This window comes from Littorina saxatilis, linkage group LG7 (assembly GCF_037325665.1).
Source record: "Littorina saxatilis isolate snail1 linkage group LG7, US_GU_Lsax_2.0, whole genome shotgun sequence".
NCBI classification, from domain to species: domain Eukaryota; kingdom Metazoa; phylum Mollusca; class Gastropoda; order Littorinimorpha; family Littorinidae; genus Littorina; species Littorina saxatilis.
In genome coordinates this window covers 51,722,396-51,743,357 of record NC_090251.1, presented here as the reverse complement: position 1 = coordinate 51,743,357, position 20,962 = coordinate 51,722,396, and the positions used below count along the sequence as shown (strand labels likewise).

General features: G+C 41.1%; 1 protein-coding gene across 13 annotated transcripts in view; it reads right to left on the bottom strand.

Annotated features, from left to right (window-relative positions):
* LOC138971784 (twitchin-like) overlaps window positions 1–20,962 on the bottom strand; it is a 307,593-nt gene that overhangs the window by 144,876 nt on the left and 141,755 nt on the right. For 10 of the 13 annotated variants that reach the window (XM_070344585.1, XM_070344594.1, XM_070344586.1 and 7 more), the window contains 11 exons: window positions 20,257–20,304; window positions 18,547–18,767; window positions 17,861–17,952; window positions 16,078–16,291; window positions 14,732–14,819; window positions 9,565–9,623; window positions 8,624–8,777; window positions 7,131–7,220; window positions 6,283–6,353; window positions 4,296–4,320; window positions 2,417–2,887 (listed from right to left, as the gene is read on the bottom strand). In XM_070344585.1, coding sequence (XP_070200686.1) covers window positions 2,417–2,887; window positions 4,296–4,320; window positions 6,283–6,353; window positions 7,131–7,220; window positions 8,624–8,777; window positions 9,565–9,623; window positions 14,732–14,819; window positions 16,078–16,291; window positions 17,861–17,952; window positions 18,547–18,767; window positions 20,257–20,304 — 1,533 coding nt within the window. The remainder of the gene's footprint in view (window positions 1–2,416; window positions 2,888–4,295; window positions 4,321–6,282; window positions 6,354–7,130; window positions 7,221–8,623; window positions 8,778–9,564; window positions 9,624–14,731; window positions 14,820–16,077; window positions 16,292–17,860; window positions 17,953–18,546; window positions 18,768–20,256; window positions 20,305–20,962) is intronic. The other 3 variants (XM_070344596.1, XM_070344590.1, XM_070344597.1) reach the window with 3 other exon arrangements.

The following is a 20,962-nucleotide window of genomic DNA, read 5'->3' as shown; positions in this document are numbered from 1 at the left end:
TTCTTGTAACAACTGTTAGGTCGGTTTCAAAGTAAGGATGCACCGAAAGTCTACCTTAAAACTACATTTCAACAGTTTACATTGCTTCGTTACCTTATTTATGTTTATGTGGCTTATTCTACCAAAAATCATGTCCTTCAAATTCAATCACAGCTTGGATTCTGTAAACGTCACTTTTGTAATCCCTGCCGCAAGGTTCTGAACAATGGACTGCGTGAAAAAACAGCCAGACAAACAAACAAATAAACGAACACACGGTAAGACACAACAAATACTCCAGGACGATGAATGACAAAGTGTAATCCAATGATTAGCACAAGACCAAATACACATGTTTGTGACTTCCTACAGCAATAGAATAATAGATATGAAGTGTACACGGAAAATAATAAGATCACACTGAAAGGAATAAGGATAAACGATCAAAATTTTTAAAAAAGAAAGACATTTCTTTGAAAAGTACAACTAATAAACGGAAGAAAAAGACTAGTAAGTCTGAGAGCATCAGACGGTTTTCAGGGAAAATAAATAAAATCACACTGTTCTGGTGCATCCTTAATTTTCAAATCAAATGAGGGGATTAATTGGTTGGGGATTATTGTAAATTGTATTATTGTAAATACACATACATGATTTTCACAACCTCGTTATGGGATTATCACAATGGAAGCTACCTTTGTTTGAGTTGTTTTCAGTACGACTGCAGCTAAGCTTTGTTATTGGATTATCACAATGGAAGCTACCTTTGTTTGAGTTGTTTTCAGTACGACTGCAGCTAAGCTTTGTTATGGGATTATCACAATGGAAGCTAGCTTTGTTTGAGTTGTTTTCAGTACGACTGCAGCTAAGCTTTGTTACTGATGGGATTATCACAATGGAAGCTACCTTTGTTTGAGTTGTTTTCAGTACGACTGCAGCTAAGCTTTGTTATGGGATTATCGAAATGGAAGCTACCTTTGTTTGAGTTGTTTTCCGTGCGACTGCAGCTAAGCTTTGTTATGGGAGTCAGAGACTAGTCACAGATTATTACTGAGTTACGCTGGTTTAGACAAGGGGGAGGGGGAGGCGTCCAGCTTGAGTACAGAAAAACAGGACTATTATTTGCATGGGGGTGTTCTACGTGTACCCTAACTAACGTCAAGGTCTTGGAGATGCATCTACTTCACCTGCTATAGCTTGGTCAGTGGGTTGGGGGATAAGTTGCCTGACAGACTGGTAAGTGACAGTGCCCAATAGCAGAATGTGCAAAGTTAGAAAGTAACTGGCCAAGGCCAGGTTGTAAGTTTTCAGTACACTTGTGAATTTGGTTTATCAGCATGTGTAAATTCTGGTTAACCACCACGTTAGAGACCGTTCAATCACCACAGTACAGGCATCTCATACAGACAGTTGTGAACCACATTCAACAAAAAAGAAAAACGATTTTAGCAAACTGCCAGAAACAAACCTTGTGTCTGTTAAACTGTCTGGTATTAAATAATATGCTAGACAGATCAACGCACAAGTTACACTGATCAATATTTTTCATGACACAGCTGAAGCATTGCTGTACTTCCTTTCTTTCTTGTTATTTCCTGTCTTATTTTCTGTGAATGCGTTTCACGTGCAGTCTGCGTTGATGTGCTCTTTGCTGGAAAGCAGAAAGCAACTTCATACACGGCTTTTAAATTCCTATCCAGACATTGCGAGAAGACTTCAGATTTCACCCAAAAATCCATTACATTTCTCTTATGTATATTAATCTCGAGATATGAGGTTGTTTCCTGATTGCATGGGCTTCTCCTGCTTTCTGTCGTGCCCCATCCGCTTCCGCTTCGATGCAACACTTTCAAAAAGTATTGTCTTCAAAACGATAGCTGCAGCATTTTTTTGTTATCTCAACTTTCTGAATAAGGCCGCGAAAATTACGATCTTTCTCTTTGCTCTCCTTTTTTGTGGAGGGTAGAGGGGATGGGGTGTTTCAGTAGTTTAGAGAATAGCAAGGGGTGGCTGCAATCTGATATCCTCTTGCAGAATTCTTGAGGTTTCCGCAACGCTCAGAGATCTTTAAAAATAAAATGAAAGTTTGCTCAAGTCGTCCTCTCACAATCTTCGCTGAACACAAGCAGATGATTAAAAAAAACGACACAAGAGGATAATGATGTCACTTGACTGCCTTCGCCATCAGAACAGCAAAATGATGATTGATATGACAACAGAAACGCCACACAAGACATTAAATTGAAAGACAGCAGAAGCAGAAACCTCAAGATGCCTGGACCCCAGCCTTGGCGCATAGTCTAATTACATACCTGTTGGTGTTGCACTTTAGCGAGCAAGCAAGTCAGTCAGCATCTAAGTATTAGTGTGCTGCTAGCTAGTCAGCTAAGCTAGGTCATCTACGCGTGGCGACAGACAAACACGCCTAGGCACTTACCTTCTTCGTCTTCGAGGATGGTTGTGGGCTGTTTAACGTACGCTTTTTGTTTGCCCTTGCTCTTTTTGTCTTTGTCCTTTTTGTCGCCATTTGTGTCACCGTCTTCAGGTGACGAGGAACGATCTTTGGCAGACTTTGGTTTCCCAGCTTTTTTGGACCCAGGATTGCCAGCCTTTGCTTTGCTGGGGTTCCCTGGATTCCCTGGATTGTCCGGATTCACTACATCCTTATTATTGTGGCCAGGATTTTTATCACCTCCTGGATTCCCTGCACTATTTTTGCGAGCGGCTTTACCTTCGTCGTTCTTATCCTGGTCAACAACAATAGATGGAGTAGACAGCTTCCTGTCGTCTTTCTTCTGCGCTGCTGGCTCAGGCTTCTTGGGAGCCGGTTCGTCCTTCTTGGGAGGCACATTGTTGGCCGCTGCAGGCTCCGGCTCTTTCTTGGGCGGAGCCTGGTTCTGCTCCTCTGCTGTCAAGGCAACAAGCAACAGGGGCGGGGATGGGATCAAAGGGATGCGAAGGGAAAGCAAGGCAGGCACTACCAGACTATAAATCCCTAAAGTCCTCCAAAGGCTTTCTAGCAAAGGAGCAAAACTCTATCTAAAGCATTTCGATGCAGTCTCCAAACTACAAAATCAAAAGAAAAAGAAAAAGAAATAGAAAAACTCTTTCAGGGATAGCTCAAAGCAACATTCATATGTATATATTCAAAAACAATTCATTTCTTTGAAAAAGGCATAGTTTCAGGTCGATTCTGCTATGACTGGCTTGGCCACTTCTGGTGGATGTAGGAATATTTGATATGCACAGAAGAAGGGAACTTTAATGAAAACCATGTTTAGCGAGCAAAACGGTATGAGGAGAAAAATAATAACAAAATAAATAATAGTAGAAATTACCTTTAATTAAACAAACAACAAAAACAAATGAAACAAACAGAAAATTGTGAATAAGTGCCTAAATGAAAAATATTTAAAGTAACAGTGGGGGATGAAAGGCAGCCAACCATAGCAGATATCCAACTCCCAGGAATGGCTATGACCAAGGGGAAAGTAACTTGCACTTATTCTAGCTACTTAAACAAACTTATCAATCCGTCTTTATCAATGCAAATGCAATGGGGTAAAAGCAAACTGTTTTCAAAATGTTCAAACCAAACTATCAAACTAATCATTCTGAAAGTTCTTCCAACTTATGAAGTTGTAACTTTCCATTTTATCACACAAAAGCAAACAATCTATGATTTTCAACAAAGCAACTGATTTCTTTGCTATGTAGCTCAAACATCTGAAAGACAAGTAACATATCCCAACAGCTAGCAAAAGCCTCATACCAATTAAAGTATGTGTGGATATGCAAATCACTCTTTCATCTCAGCAGAACCAGTCAACCGCTGTGAATCTATTATTCTAGCTTGCATGTGGCAGACGACAGCATCTCTTGCTTCTTTAATGTCTGTATTCGATTTTAACAATCGTATCCTTATCTTTAATGTTTTGTTAACCTTGAAAGGAACCTTGTGAATCTGCTTTGCTGTTCCATTCACTTTTGTAATTACTGTGAATGAGATGGTAAGAAAAGGATGATCATTTATCAAAGTGAATCTCTTAAGAGTTGCATAGTTGTAATTTTGTGTGCATTTGGACAAACAAAATAATGCATCTATGTACGAGAACTAGAGCTGTGTCATCGAAAGATAGGCAAAAAATTTGAAAGTGCGACTCTGTCTTCTGCCAATGCAAGGTCGGTTGCATGTGCGAGTGAAAACTGACAAAAATCTCACCATGAAAGTCTCTTCAAAACATTCTAGCTTACACATTCACCTACTCTAATGTCTACTGAAGGGAAAAAGCAAACACTAGCAATCGAAAACTCACGTGATTGCTTCTGTTTGTCGCCAGGCTGAAAAAAACAATCACAGAAGTGTAAAAAGCAATATTTTACTCGAAATCAAACACAATGCTCAAACGAAAAGAAAGAGTATCACCCAAAGTAACAGTGGCATAAATCTACTTTTCAAAAAAATAATACTTTTACTATCACTCCACAGTCAAACAACTTTACTTATGAAGAGATGTCCACATGAAACAAAAACGAACAAGTCGCGTAAGGCGAAATAACAACATTTAGTCAAGCTGTCGAACTCACAGAACGAAACTGAACGCACTGCTTTTTTCACCACGACCGCATACTCGTAGTTTCGTCAGTCCACCGCTCGTGGCAAAGGCAGTGAAATCGACAAGCCAGACTGAATAGTGCGGTAGTGGTCGCGCCGAGCAGGATAACACGCTTTTCTTTTTAGCTTCCTGAGTTTGTTTTTAATCCAAACATATCATATCTATATGTTTTTCTTAATCAGGGACCGACAAGAAATAAGATGAAATTGTTTTTAAATCGATTTTGGAAAATTAATTTTAATCATAATTTTCATATTTTTAATTTTCAGAGCTTGTTTGTAATCCAAATATAACATATGTATATGTTTTTGGAATCAGAAAATGACGAAGAATAAGATAAAATTGTTTTTGGATCGTTTAATAAAAAAATAATTTTAATTACAAGTTTCTGATTTTTAATGACCAAACTCATTCATTAGTTTTTAAGCCATCAAGCTGAAATGCAACACCAGTGTCCGGCCTTCGTCGAAGATTGCTTTGCCAAAATTTCAATCAATGTGATTGAAAAATGAGGGTGTGACAGTGCCGCCTCAACTTTTACAAAAAGTCGGATATGACGTCATCAAAGGTATTTATCGACAACATGAAAAAAAAGTCCGGGGATATCATTCCCAGGAACTCTCATGTCAAATTTCATAAAGATCGGTCCAGTAGTTTAGTCTGAATCGCTCTACACACACACACATACAGACACACAGACACAGACACACACAGACACACACACACACACAGACACACATACACAACGACCCTCGTCTCGATTCCCCCTCTATGTTAAAACATTTGGTCAAAACTTGACTAAATTTAAAAAGGGAGAAAGCGAGAAATGAAAATAATCAAAAGTTAACAAAATGTACAAAACAAAAGAAGAAAAGAAAGAAAGAAAAACTCGAAGAGAGAAAAAAGGAGAAGAAAGAAAAAAGGAAGAAAGAGAAAGAAATGTGGCTCGTCAATTTTGAACAATGGGTAGCATTATTCTGCCTGTCTGAACAATGGGTAGCATTATTCTGCCGGTCTGAACAATGGGTAGCATTATTCTGCCTGTCTGAACAACGGGTAGCATTATTCTGCCTGTCTGAACAACGGGTAGCATCATTCTGCCTGTCTGAACAACGGGTAGCATTATTCTGCCTGTCTGAACAACGGGTAGCATTATTCTGCCTGTCTGAACAACGGGTAGCATTATTCTGCCTGTCTGAACAATGGGTAGCATCATTCTGCCTGTCTGAACAACGGGTAGCATTATTCTGCCTGTCTGAACAATGGGTAGCATTATTCTGCCTGTCTGAACAACGGGTAGCATTATTCTGCCTGTCTGAACAATGGGTAGCATTATTCTGCCTGTCTGAACAACGGGTAGCATTATTCTGCCTGTCTGAACAACAGGTAGCATTATTCTGCCTGTCTGAACAACGGGTAGCATCATTCTGCCTGTCTGAACAACGGGTAGCATTATTCTGCCTGTCTGAACAATGGGTAGCATTATTCTGCCTGTCTGAACAACGGGTAGCATTATTCTGCCTGTCTGAACAACAGGTAGCATTATTCTGCCTGTCTGAACAATGGGTAGCATTATTCTGCCTGTCTGTTCTTCTTTGTATCCCTCCTCCCATTTCAACTTGTTTCTCTATCTGTTCTTTGTTGTTGCTCTCTTTTGTTTGTCATGTTCTTCTTTTCTTACACATACCTTTGTCTGTGGCTTAATTTCTTCAGGCTTAGGAGCTTTCTTGGCATCTTGCTTGGGTTCAGGCTTCACCTCTGGAACAGACAAGGCACACAACTCCCAATAGAATATTTCTTCTTAAGATTTATAAGTGGCACATACATATATAATAATAATAATAATAATAACTGGATATTTTTAAGTGCCTAACCCTATGGCTCTAGGCCCTTTACAGAATGCCATGTGAGATGAAATTTTTTGGGCCAGTAGATCGCTGCCATTTAGGCGCATATTTACTTTTCAAGGGCCTATTATTCCAAGTCACACGGGTATTTGGTGGACATTTTTATCTTAAGCGAAAGACACAGACATGTTATCTTAAGCCTAAACAATTTTGCCAGGAAAGACCCTTTTGTCAATCGTGGGATCTTTAACATGCACACCCCAATATATCTGGAATTATCAATGAATGCTGAGTAATTTATCTTGCCATTTTGAAAACAATTAGACAAGGCCTTACTGAGCCAAGTTCCTTGTCTTATCATGACGGAATGTCCATCCATTTCAAAGATAATGTGGTCTTAAGTACTATTGAACGCTCTAATTGTTTTGCATCAAGCTATTGTAGATATACAAAAAACATTAAACTCGTCTTAAAATGCACGGTACATACCTTTGACCTGAAGTACTAGTGAATGCTCTAATTGTTTTGCATCAAGCTATTGTAGATATACAAAAAACATTAAACTCGTCTTAAAATGCACAGTACATACCTTTGACCTGAAGTACTAGTGAATGCTCTAATTTGTTTGCATCAAGCTATTGTAGATATACACAAAAATTACGTTCTTCTACAAATGTACGGTACATACCTTTGACCTGAAGGCTGGCCATGCTTGAGGCATTGCCCACCTGGTTCTTCACAGTCATGGTGTAGTTTCCAGAATCTTCTGGGAACACCTCTGAATAAAAACAAGCACCACACTACATAAGACCCTTGCTTTGTGGAACACACGGGTAACAAACCCTCAAAGATCACAAGGTTTCTTTGATGTAAACTAACAAGTGAAGAACCCCAACGATGAAATCAACACTTGTTTGCTTAATTTTCATTCAATGCATACATGTATCCTGTACTAGTTTGCTTCGTGCTCTTTGTCACATCTACCAATTACCCTTAAAGGCACAGTAAGCCTCCCGTAAACCATCACAGATACGGTCAGGCTTTTACACACAGTACAAACACCCTTTTATTCAAACACTCACCGCTTGAGAACATCCTAGGTGCCCTCCGTAAAGAGCGAACAATTTTCAAAGAATTTATTTTTGCGTGGTTTATCTTACCCCTGAGCCATCGTGAACCCGTGTGATCCAGTTTCCCTTTTTCACAATGTAGTCGTCAGTTAGTAATTTGAATGCGACTCGATGTGAGCTTATCTGCAATAGCACGTTTTTATGCACGAAACAAACGGCTGTGGTTCACAAGAACTCTAGCGATGGCTTTTGACTGTTGAGAGGAACTGGCGATATGCATAAACCGTCGTCTGCTACGACCCTTGCGTGACCCTGCTTCCGGGCTTTTCTTTTTTTTAACTTTCACAACTTCGAATTGTACTGATCTTGTCTTGATGAAAAAAAGAATTATTTTATGAGTAAAGAATGTTTGAGTAACAAGCTGTCAATTTATTATTTAGATTTTAAAAGTTAGGTCTAGCGCAAAAACGCACCACGGTCCAAAAACATTCTGATAATCATTGGTCCACGGCTATTGCCAGTTTACCCGAAGGGAAGTAACTCATTTTTGACCTGAGTTCAGGATGGGTCCAAAAAGTGTCCGAGACAATCTGCAAAATTATGTTTTTAAAAATTGCTCGCTCTTTTCGAAGGGCACCTAGGATGTTCCCGTCTGGTGAGCGTTCAAATGGAAGGGTGTTTGTACTGTGTGTAAAAGCCTGACAGTATCTGTGATGGTTTTCGGGAGGCTTACTGTGCCTTTAAGCCTAGATTGAACAGTGACAATATTATCCAACCTCAGAAACTTATAAGCCAGGCGATTCTGTCAAATAATAAGAGCAGGCAAGATGAAATCGCTACGGTGCAATCTTTCCGGTTCACAATACTGTACACTCTAAAACATGCATGACACTGAGCTCAAATTGGTTTCCTTGAAAGTTACCCTGGGGTTTGATGTTTCCTTTTTCAACACTAGTTCTTGCCTTTGTCCTTCAGCAATTTATACAAATTGAAAGAATTTGGATTAATGCTGATTTCTGGGAAATCGCTTGAAAATGTTTTGCCTGTTAAAAATCAAACTGTGTTTGATAATAAGAGTTAGTGTACTTTTTTTGAGTAGCTACTATCGTACCTGGAATGTAAAGACGACAGGTTCCTTTGTCGTAAGTGATCTTGTGGATGTTGGAGGCAGCGAGGGGTTTGCCATCCTTGGCCCACGTGATGTCCAACGGTTCTGTGCCCGTTACCTTGGCAACAAAGTCCACTGCATCCCCGTCGTTCACACTCTGTCAGAAAGAGTTGCCAGATTAAAGAAAGCACGTGACATTCTTGCAAAATGTATACATGGGAACAAAAATGCACTTCAAAGACTCGAAAGAAATGTAGTTCTGAGAATGGATCAGCTTTGAGAATATGTGTCTGAGCAACACACAAAAACAAAAAAAAGAAATCAAATTTCAGCCCATATTAAAAAAAATATGAAGATTTTCATTTGTGACACTGGTCAATGTAATACTTTACCAATTCAATTCATCGCTGCATGCAGGGAAAATATTATACAGTTTACAAAAAAATCAGCTTTTTCGTATAACAACTTGTATTTACCAAAAGGAAGAAATAATTAAAGGACAAAAAAGGACAGAACACAAGAAAGAAAGAAAGAAAAGAAAGGAGGTGAGAAAGAAGGCAAAAAATAAAGATAGTAATGACGACAGAAAGAACAGAATAAACAGGAACAAACTGCCAAAAGCAAACTATCAATTATTGATTTGTAACGTTTCATTGACTGGATCCTCAATTGAAGTAACAAGTGTGATTACAGCAAAAGGTGAATCTTTTACTTCAAAATGAATTAGATGGTACCCCAAAAAATCTTCTTTTTTTTATCTAAATCATCAAAACTTGTATTGCAAAGTAACAGGTCTGAAAGCAAACTCTTTCTCTACCAAGCAAATCAAATAAGAGAACGAAGGATGCAAAAATAAAATAATACAAACCAACCAATCTCAGATTTGTTTGATTTATTTTTTATAATGAAAAATTTTCAAGAAAATGATGCGCAGTGGACCATACCTTTGGGGCTAATTTCTGTGTGATCTTTGGTGCCTCTCCCTTTGGCTTAGGCTTTAAAGCTGCACAAAACAGACGCAAGTAATGCAATGAATTACAAAAACAAGACATTCTTCTACAACTCAAGGTTAATTACATCACCTCAGGAAATAATAGATTCCCACATGATGTAACTTTAAAGTATGATAAGTGAAGAGAGGAAACATCCCCCCAATCAAGTCAAGTCAAGTCAAATTTTATTTCAAGAAACCCCATGGGGGTACATGAAAAAAAAATGCATTTAAAAAAAAATCCAAGAACACTAAAGAGAGGAATGCAGGTTGTTCCATCAATACATACACATAACCTCGTTCCGTTGAAAAAATAAAAAATAAAATAACTTATTTTGCAATGTGGAAATCAAATCTCCAAAATAATCGTTCTCGTTTTCCCATACCATAATTAAACATTAGTGGCACATGTTTAGTTGGAGCAGGTTTGTCATTTATATAAACACAAAATGATCTAAAACTTGAGCTGTGTGCCATTGTGGCACAGACCAATTTGATTAATGTTGCCGCATTTACGAGAATTGAACAGTTGGACATATCTTATACCCTACTCCGTTTAAATTACCTGCTCGTCTGAAATGCACTTAAAGGTACTGAACTTGTCAAATCCAGGTGCACGGAGCCCCTGGTAGGGGGCTTTTAGTCATACCTCAGGCACCTATCCGTTTAAAGAACTACCAAGTTTCATTGATTTGCACCCTAAGAGTCTAGAACTGCGATTTAGATTTTTGGATCTAAATTTACATCAGTAGATCAGGTAGATCACCACATCATGCACAAAAAGACACGTCACTAGCAAACTATGTCAGACGTCATCATGAGTTTGTGTAAAACAAAATGGAGGCCGGAATCACTCAGTTGAATCGAACTCCGACCAAACACCACGTAATAACTAGGTTAATTTATGCACTCGCGTGAACAAGAAACTGTCGAGCTTCACAGATTTTTTTTTATTTTTTACTACCATAGGAGGATTTTTGAACTGTAAATGCACTCAGCTGCAACAAAAACGCAAAACGAAGGCTGTGAGCTGCACTGTGCCTTTAAATGTATACAAGAAGTTTGCAAAGGGTTTACAAAGTGTAAACATTACTTTTTACATTTAGTCAAGTTTTGACTAAATTTTTTAACATAGAAGGGAAATCGAGACGAGGGTCGTGGTGTGTGTGTGTGTGTGCGTGTGCGTGTGTGTGTGTGTGTGTGTGTGTGTGCGCGTGCGTGCGTGCGTGCGTGCGTGCGTGCATGCGTGCGTGTGTGTATGTGTGTGTGTGTGTGCGTGTGTCTGTGCGTGTGTGTGTGTAGAGCGATTCAGACCAAACTACTGAACCGATCTTATGAAATTTGAAATGAGAGTTCCTGGACGTTTGTTTTAGTTTTTTCGATATATACTTTTGATGACGTCATATCCGGCTTTTTGTAAAAGTTGAGGCGGCACTGTCATACCCTCATTTTTCAATCAAATTGATTGAAATTTTTGTAAAGCAATCTTCGACGAAGGCCGGACTTCGGTACAGTGGACGCCGCTTAATAAAACCGCGGTTAATAGAGCCAGCCGCTTATAAAAGCCGATTTCAGACGGTCCGGATTTATCACTATATCTTATGTATTAGAAAAAGCCGGTTAATAAACCCAACCCGCCGCTTATTAAAGCCAGTTTTCTCAGAGAAATCACGTAGTTTGTGACTAAAACTCACATGATCTTGTTCTGATGTGGAAGACGACCAACAAACAAACACTCATAAAATCGTTCTTTTCTGCCGAGTAATGATTCGTGACGGTGACAGTGAAATTATTGATGTACCGAAGTGATCAAAGTACACGTACATGTACATAACTAAAACAAAAGTTCAACATCCTTCGTGAAGTTTTGTTTAGATTCAAACAAGTGTAAATGACGAAAGAAAGTGACTGAGTGACGTAAACTAAAGAGAAGATTTTTTTTCTTCTCGAAAATGATGTATTCCTGGACCGCCGGTTAATAAATCCGCCGCTTATTAAAGCCATTTTTTGTCGGTCCAGAAGTGGCTTTATTAAGCGGCGACCACTGTATTGCATTTCAGCTTGGTGGCTTAAAAATTAATTGATGACTTTGGTCATTAAAAATCTGAAAATTGTAATATTTTTTTTATATAAAGCGATCCAAATTTACGTTCATCTTATTCTACATCATGATCTGATTCCAAAAACATACAAATATGTTATATTTGGATGAAAAACAAGCTCTGAAAATTAAAAATATAAAAATTATGATCAAAATTAAATTTCCGAAATCGATTTAAAAACAATTTCATCTTATTCCTTGTCGGTTCCTGATTTCCTTCTGAGAGTGTTGCGTATCATTTGATCACACAGTGTGTCGGAGATAATAATTGTCAACTTTCTTTATGAGCTAACTTTTTTGTGGTTATAGCGTTCTGTATTATTAGTTTGTAAGTGCACAATAATGCGTCAAAGCTCAGAATCGAAAAACAAGAAAGGTATGTTATTCTTCTTCTTCTTCTGCGTTCGATGTTGATGGCCGTGCTAAATCCTCAGACCAGTGGCTGCCAGGAAGTCCGCAGTCTTGCGCAGTTCGTCGGCAGGACCCCAGAGTTTGGCTCCAACACTGGTCTCTTCTTGCCAGAACTTCTGGCGTATTGTCTCTAGATGGGGGCAGTTCTGGAGAATGTGCTCCGGAGTTTGCTCTTCCGAGCCACATTCACAGTGTGCGTCATCCGCAAGGCCCAGTCTCTTGAGGTGTTTCTTCAGTCCACAGTGCCCTGTCCTTAGACGGAAAATGGTGGTTTGGCTTCTCCGGTCTAGTTTGTTGATGGGGTCTTCCTGTGGGTTGTAGTCTCCGTAGGTATGTTATTGAAACGTTACATTTTTAACAATACAAAACGTTACGGTCATTGATCTTCGACCCAGCGGTTTTTTAAATAGACTGACAAACACACACTTACTATAATACAGAAAAAAAACTTATCTAAAAAATTGTGCAGTAGCTCGCTCGGAAGACACAAGCGAGACAACCTATAGTATAATTATAATATAAGTAGCGATAGTGTGGCGCCTCTGCTTATGGAGTAATGAATATGACGTATATACCGTAAAGTACCTTGTAAGCGCCCACCCCCACTGTCCACCAATTCCGACCCAAAGTAGGGGGTGGGCGCTTACTAGGTACTACACCCTATGCACGAGCAGTTTTCAGTAAAACAACCATTCAAGATTGTATAGAATGAACATTTGCTAAAAGGAAAAAAACAGCATTGGTGATTTTTGTTAAACAAATGTAACTTTCCACAAAAAAAACACTCAAGATTCTTTGCTATCTGCTGTAGATCAGTTCAATGGATACAATTAAATGTTTACAATCAGTCCGAAGTGATCTGTCACACTGGTCCAGATGAATTCAAACATGTCAATCGCAGTAAACTGAACTTATTCAACCAAAGAAGAACATCTTGACCTAGAGTGCATTTTAAAAACGCTCTCTTGTCTAGAGACTGATGAAATGTCACCAAACAAACAAGTGTGTTCATTCATTGTCGTTGAATTCCTCAGTCGACTTCTTCCTCCCCTTCAGACTGAGAAGCACCACTCTGTTCTTGTCCCCCTGAGTCGCTGTCGCTGGACATGTCTGCGCCGTTTGCTGGCAGGAAGGCTGCAATGTCGTCTGGAAACCATTCCAGTGTCTGGTCATCTTCAGACCCATCCAAGGCGTTGGAGATGGCGCATCTCAGGAAAGCTTTCGTGACAGCGTCAGGGTTCACCCGTTCCCAGGCGTGTCATACCCAGTTGATGACGTCTTGTCTCGTCGGCTGCGTGAGGTTACCAGCGACAGTTGGGGGCCTGGGCTGCGTCATCCACTCCACCCAACAGTCTCGAACGCCATCCTTAAAAGACTTGGCGATGCCAACGTCGACTGGCTTGGCAAGCGCAGTGCAGCCGCCAGGGACAAAGACGAGGTCCACGTTACGCTCAGTCAAAGCAGCCCTCACCTCGGCTGTCCTGTGTGCAGTGTAGCTATCCAGAACAAGGAGGCGACGAGTGTCGGAGGGACCCAGGATCCGCTGTATCCAGGACAGGAGAGCCTCTCTGGTCATCCAGCCATTTCTTGTCGCACTTACACGTACATTGTCTGGCACTTGCAGTTGCAGTCTCACTCGTTGTGGGATCTCTCCCGTTCGTTCCTTCAGGAGCACAAGGGCCGGGAACTTTGTTCCGTCGGCAGCAACGAATAGGGCAACAGCGAAGCCACGTTTCTCAGCTCTTGTTGTCTTCGTTCGCACATGTTTCTCACCCTTCCTGTTGTTAGTTCGGCCCGGTACCATGTCAAACCTGACCATGGTTTGGTCCATGTTTAGAATGTCATTCAAGGGGTACGCGTGACGGTGTCTCAGTCTCACGATATTCACACGAAACTCAAACAGTTGCTCCTCGAAGTCTGCTGGAACTTTCTGGTTGGTATTGGTACCTCGCCGAGTGGAGACAGCATGCCTTTGTTTCCAACGCTTCAGCCACATAGGTGATGCGACAAATTCGTCTATGTCCAGTCCACCAGCCAGTTCTAAGGCTCTTCTTTGCAAATCTTTGTTGCGGACGACACGCCCTTCCGCCCGCTCTTGATCAAGATATTCTAACACACCTTCATCTACCTCTTCTGATCTGACGTCTCGACCGCCATGTAACTTTCGCTTCTTCTTTTCCTTTCCGGCCTGGTGACGTAACAGGGTATCGCGATTCTCTCGCCATTCTCGTATCCTTTTTCTATCTACCCCAAACTCACTTGCTGTTTGCGACACATTTCCATTGGCGTTATTATCCAAATAGTCAAGAGCTGACAGCTTAAATGCAACGGTGTACGATTTGATCCGCGGCATCTTGTAATCATTGACTTGCAGGCGTTTAGATCCAAGGCGTGCAGACACACGTGATAGGGTTTGCAAGAAAGGGAAATCATTCACAAAACTAGCAGATCAATTGCGGAATTTGTTTTTCCCCTGATTTCAATGGTGTAAAGTGGGGGTGGGCGCTTACAAGGTACTATACCCTATGCACGGTTTTGGACTAAAAGTGCGGGGTGGGCGCTTACTAAATACTGGGCGCTTACAAGGTACTTTACGGTACTAGCTTACCTTCACAGTCCAGAGGCACGGTGGTGGTGGTCTCCCCTCCCTTGTTCTTCATGACCAGCTTGTAGGTACCCGAGTCTTTCTCGGTGAACTGGACAAAATAAATCAACGTATATCTTATGGTGTGGATCTTCTTCGTTCATAGGCTGAAACTCCCAGGTTCACTCATGTTTTTGAACGAGTGGGTTTTTACGTGTCATGTTGTGAATCAAGGGAGGGGAACGAATGGAAGGAAGTCACATGCCCGTGCCATATGTTCCTACAGGTCATACATATTACCATATGAACTACATGACATGCCCTCATAAGGCCCCCCCCCCCCCCCCCATAGAATAGTCTGTTTACGGTATACCGACCGACCCTATTTTTTCGCGCGACCCTAGACTTTTTTTTGGCATTTGGGGGGGAAAAAAAGAAAAAAAAAAGGTCTTTGTTTTTTGGCAAAATAACTTAAAAATATGTTTTTGGGGAAGAAAAAAAAGAAGAAAAAACCCCGACCTACAGACCCTATTTCTTGGGCCTATGTTACCGTAAACAGACTTTTCTGTTTGTTTGCCTAAGTGCTTTTTCTGCCTGATGAACCCCACGGTGTTCAATCAATCAATCAATGAGTCTTATATCGCGCATATTCCGTGGGTACAGTTCTAGGCGCTCTGCAGTGATGCCGTGTGAGATGAAATTTTATACGGCCAGTAGATTGCAGCCATTTCAGCGCATATTTACCTTTCACGGCCTATTATTCCAAGTCACACGGGTATAGGTAGACAATTATTAACTGTGCCTGAGCAATTTTGCCAGAAAAGACCCTTTTGTCAATCGTGGGATCTTTAACGTGTACACGGGGGGAGGTTCGGACACCGAAGAGAGTCTGCACACAAAGTTGACTCTATGAAATAAATTTCCACCGAACCTGGGATCGAACTCACGCTGACAGCGGCCAACTGAATACAAATCCAGCGCGCTACCAACTGAGCTATATCCCCGCAAGGGCATACACAGGCAGCATGGTGTCAATTCCACAACAAGTATGTCATTATTTTTTCTTCCACTTGGCTAGACTTTTCTTGCGTTGTTTGTCTCCTTTTGGTTGCAGATTATTTGCCCATTTATGTATGGTATTTCAGTTTTATAAATATATTCATGTTCTTCTGACACAGCTTGTCAGCAGATCATGAAGATTTTTAAATCACACAGAAAATACTCTCAGATATACTGGCATGCAGTGCTTATGCACTGAAAACGATCCAGAGATTAAAGAAGGAGGACCAAAAATGCGAGTGCACACGGAAGTTGCCGCACACATAACACAGAAAAGCAGAAGACAATGAATTCCAAGGCCAGTAACTCACGTTAGGAATCTTGAGCACGACGTAGTACATGTTTCCCTCCTGCACGGTCTCGACGATGTAGCGACTGCCGGGCGTGATGGGCTGGTTGCCGAAGTACCACAGTCCGGTGGGCTTGGTGGGCGAGTTGACAGCCTGCGTCAGGATGACGGTCTTGCCGCTGTCGTCCAGGCGGATGGTAGGCTTGCCGTCGGGCTGTGGCGGCTCCTCTTTCGGTCTGTTGGGTGAAGATGGAAAAGCTTATGGGCAGAATATACCTGCGCAGTTTCAGCGGCACAGACGACGCACGGCCTATTATTTATGCCGCGATAGGGATTATGACGAGTACTTGGCCTGTTTTCCTTTCATGCAACGTGTAGCGGGCTGGGATAAGCTGAAGTGCGTCGTCGGTCCTGCTGAAGTTACATAGGTGAGCGGAGCCCTTTAGCAGGTTAGCTTCATATGAAAGATAGCATGCACTACATCGTGTTCCATTGACATTGCAGTATTCACAACCACAACTCAAGAAACCTGATGTTCACCGCTACTTGAGCTGTGAGTTAGGTATCAACAGCATTTCAAAATTAAGCTCTGATGCAGGACAGTGAAGAGTGAAAAGCAGGCATTTTCTAAAAAGAGATTTTCTACCAAGTTATAGAATTAGTCAAATGTACCTTTGTTACCTTAATCTGCAGATATGCAAATAAATCCTAAATGTTGAAAATAGAACTGTTACAGTCATATGTGACTTATAGCTGAACCAAACAGCTTGCTTTTGGTGCCACATTTTGCCAAAAAGAGTAGGCACATAAATTCTTTCTTATTTAAAAACAAAATTGCCACTCCAAATCTAAGGGCCGCAATACCTGTGACAAAGCTCTTTTTGCAAAGAACGTCAGGCAACAGAGAGAGAGAGAGAAACCTTTGTAATGCTTTCATCTGCTGAACCGCACGGAAATGGGTCCACTTTTTGAGTGCAAACTCAAAGACCTCTGTATCATCAGCTCCCAAACCCTCCACCATTCAGCCAACAGACGAATTCCGAAAATAACTCTGTCGGGTTTGTATGGGTTGTGACAGAGTGAATGCCCTTGCTTATATACTTGGACAAACATCGAAGAGGATAATCACTGGCGAGGTGCGTGTCTAAGGACTGGGTGGCCGAGTGGTAACGCACTTGCGCTCGGAAGCGAGAGGATGCGAGTTCGACCCTGAGTCAGGGCGTCAGCAATTTTCTCCCCCCTTTCCTAACCTAGGTGGTGGGTTCAAGTGCTAGTCTTTCGGATGAGACGAAAAACCGAGGTCCCTTCGTTTGTACACTACATTGGGGTGTGCACGTTAAAGATCCCACGATTGACAAAAGGGTCTTTCCTGGCAAAATTGTATAGGCATAGATAAAAATGTCCACCAAAATACCCGTGTGACTTGGAATAATAGGCCGCGAAAAGTAGGATATGCGCCGAAATGGCTGCAATCTGCTGCCCGATGTGAATGCGTGATGTATTGTGTAAAAAAAAATTCCATCTCACACGGCATAAATAAATCCCTGCGCCTTGAATATGTGCGCGATATAAATTGCATAAAAATTTTTAAAAAATTAAAAAAATAAATCCCTGCGCTTAGAACTGTACCCACGGAATACGCGCGATATAAGCCTCATATTGATTGATTGATTGAAACACGTGGACAAAGAGCATGTTGGGATTGTTTGTCTCACAAAAAGCAAGGCTATTCACTCTTTCGCTACCTATACAACATGACAGAGTTATTTCCACAAATCGTCTGTTCAAATCACATGCACACTCACGGTTCCAGATTGATGGAGATGTTGGCGCTGCCTTCGCCAAGTTCGTTCTTCGCGGTTACCTTGTACTGGCCTCCGTCGTCTTTCGTGAAGTTCTGCACAACCACAAAGGAAACATTGTTTCATTCTTTGCTTTCAAGAGTGTACTCCATTGCCATAGAATATAACGGTGAAATGAGAAAAAGTGCTGATGCCCAGGTTTGTGTGTGTGTGTGTGTGTGTGTGTGTGTGTGTGTGTGTGTGTGTGTGTGTGTGTGTGTGTGTGTGTGTGTGTGTATGTGTGTGTGTGTGTGTGTGTGTGTGTGTGTGTGTGTATGTGTGTGTGTGTGTGTGAGTGAATACGAATACGAATAAACTTTATTGTCATGAAACGTAGTGTTTATAAGACACGGGAAGATAAATAACCAAATGATTACATTATTTATTTTTTTTGGAAGCAATTATATACAAATTCTCCCAATTTAGTTTGTACTTTGTCTACTTGCAAAAGTTGACATTTTGAGTGTGTATGTATGTGAGTGTGTGAGTGTGTGTATGTGTGTTTGTGTGTGTGGGGGGGGTGTTAGTGTCCGTGCGTACGTGTCTGCGTGTGTCTGTGTCTGTTTCTATGTCTGTGTATATGTGTCTGTGTCTATGTATGTACGCGTGCGTGAGCGCGCTGGTGTGTATGCTCATCTCCATCCACCCACCAAGATCTGGAGCTTGAGGTTGTACACGTTGCCCTCCTCAGTGACTGTGGGCACCACGCGGGCACTGGCCTGCAAGGGAGAGGCGCCCTTCATCCAGGTGAAGGTTGGCTTGGGGCTGGCGGTGCACTGGCACGTGATATTGATGGTCTTCACGTCCTGAACCACCTTGGGCTTCTCCTTGAACGCTGGGGCCTGACCGCCCGGTTTGGCCTGGTTGCTGCCTGGACATGGAGGAAGGTAGAAGAAAGATTCGATTTAACCACTATAATTTCTCTATTTGACTAGAGTTCCTTCCCTTTATGTTTCCCTCCATTGTAATTCCTTTTGGGTACTGTGCTTCTTTTGCTTTTAGTTTACCTTTGTAATTGTTTTTTAGGTCCTGATAAAACCTCCATAGGCAAAAACTTGAGATGTGTGCCAGTGTGTGTGTGTGTGTGTGTGTGTGTGTGTGTGTGTGTGTGTGTGTGTGTGTGTGTGTGTGTGTGTGTGTGTGTGTGTGTGTGTGTGTGTGTGTGTGTGTTGTGTGTGTGTGTGTGTGTGTGTGTATGTGTGTGTGTGTGTGTGTGTGTGTGTGTGTGTGTGTGTGTGTGTGTGTGTGTGTGTGTGTGTGTGTGTGTATGTGTGCGTGTGTGTGTGTATGTGTGTGTGTGTGTGTGTGTTTGTGTGTGTGTGTGTGTGTGTGTGTGTGTGTGTGTGTGTGTGTGTGTGTGTGTGTGTGTGTATGTGTGTGTTTGTGTGTGTGTGTGCTATCCTTATATTTGTCCTTATATTGGTGAGTGCAGATGACTTTTGTTTTTCAACCCAAGAACTGTACAGTGGAACCCTCCTTATAACAGCCACTGCTTTTAGACTTGTACAGTGGAACCCTCCTTATAACAGCCACTGCTTTTAGACTTGTACAGTGGAACCCTCCTTATAACAGCCACTGCTTTTAGACTTGTCGGTGCCATGCAGAAGCCACATTAAACAAAAGGAACTTTAATTGTTCCGATGATTCGAAAGAGCAGAGGATACACGATTTCTTCCCAAATATCAGGTTTAAATTGGTATAGTTCGTTTCAGTTTGGTTGCTTGCAGTTAGGACCAAAATATAATTCTGACACATATGGAAACAGTCATTACTCTACGTGACTGCGCTAGCAAATACAGAAGGGACGAGGAGGGAGGGGGGGGGGGGGTAGGGTGCAGATTAATTGTTATCTTGTCCGATTTCTTGGTTTTTTTTCTCTTCCTGTGTGTATTTAAGTTTGTGTTTACCTGCTTCTTGGCATCACAGGGTTGTGTTTTTCACATTTGGTCAGTTTTGCATCCTTTCGGTAAATTTGTTTTCATCATTTTTTGGTCAGTATTCAACAACCACTGGTTAATTTCAAAACAGTAGTGGAACAAAATACACTGAACACCATTAAGAACAATATCTAACAAAATACACTGAACACCATTAAGAACAATATCTAACAAAAACGTGAGCAGTATACCACAACGTAAAAGCTGGAAAACAAAGCCAAGAAAAGCATTATATGAATGAAAAAACTAAATTGTGAACGAAATAAAGCTGGTAGTTGACAGAAAATGTTACCGCAAAACTTGAAACTGACACACACAATAATATTGAACAACTGATATATATAATATTAGATTAGAGCTGAATAAACCAACACAAAATAATGAAAGAATTAATCAAATCCCAAAACCAATGTTGACCCTCACCAACAGTCATAAACGAATATATATGGTCGTCGTCAATTTCACCCGGGGCTAAAGTCGATGGTTGGTAGTGGATGAGTAACATTATTGGCATATCAATCAATATATTTACACACCTATATTACCAATATCATATGGTTCAACATCTGCACCCTGTGCGGTGCAATATTACCAGCTATTGTGTTTTCAGCGTAGCAATAGGGTCCGATATTTAGACGAGACAAGTATAATGCCGACGAGTCGAAGACGAGTCGCATTATACTTGTTCGAGTCTAAATATCGGACCCTATTGCTACGATGAAAACACAATAGCGTTTATATAGCTATTCTGAAATTAAATTCTGTGTTAAAATCATGTTTTTGTCAGCAACAAGTACCAGAATGGTCCATGTCGTTGATTGCAGACGACGGTTCCCTTTCCGCATGAAGCCACGGAAATAACCGAACATTGAAAAACCCACGGACATGTATTACGGAGAAAACTCGAGATAACCGGATGTTTAGCATTACGTCAATATGCAAGGAATCATATGACGTCATGACGTATCATGCTTGACTACGTAACTATATTGTATGTTCGAAAGTCTGACTTCTGTTGGGAATTCGCGTGGTGAAGACTGCGGTAAATCTGTAGATGATAAGAGAACAAGGATTGTCTCAGAAGAAACGACTAAATGTTTCAGACCGGTAACTTCATTTCAACATTGCA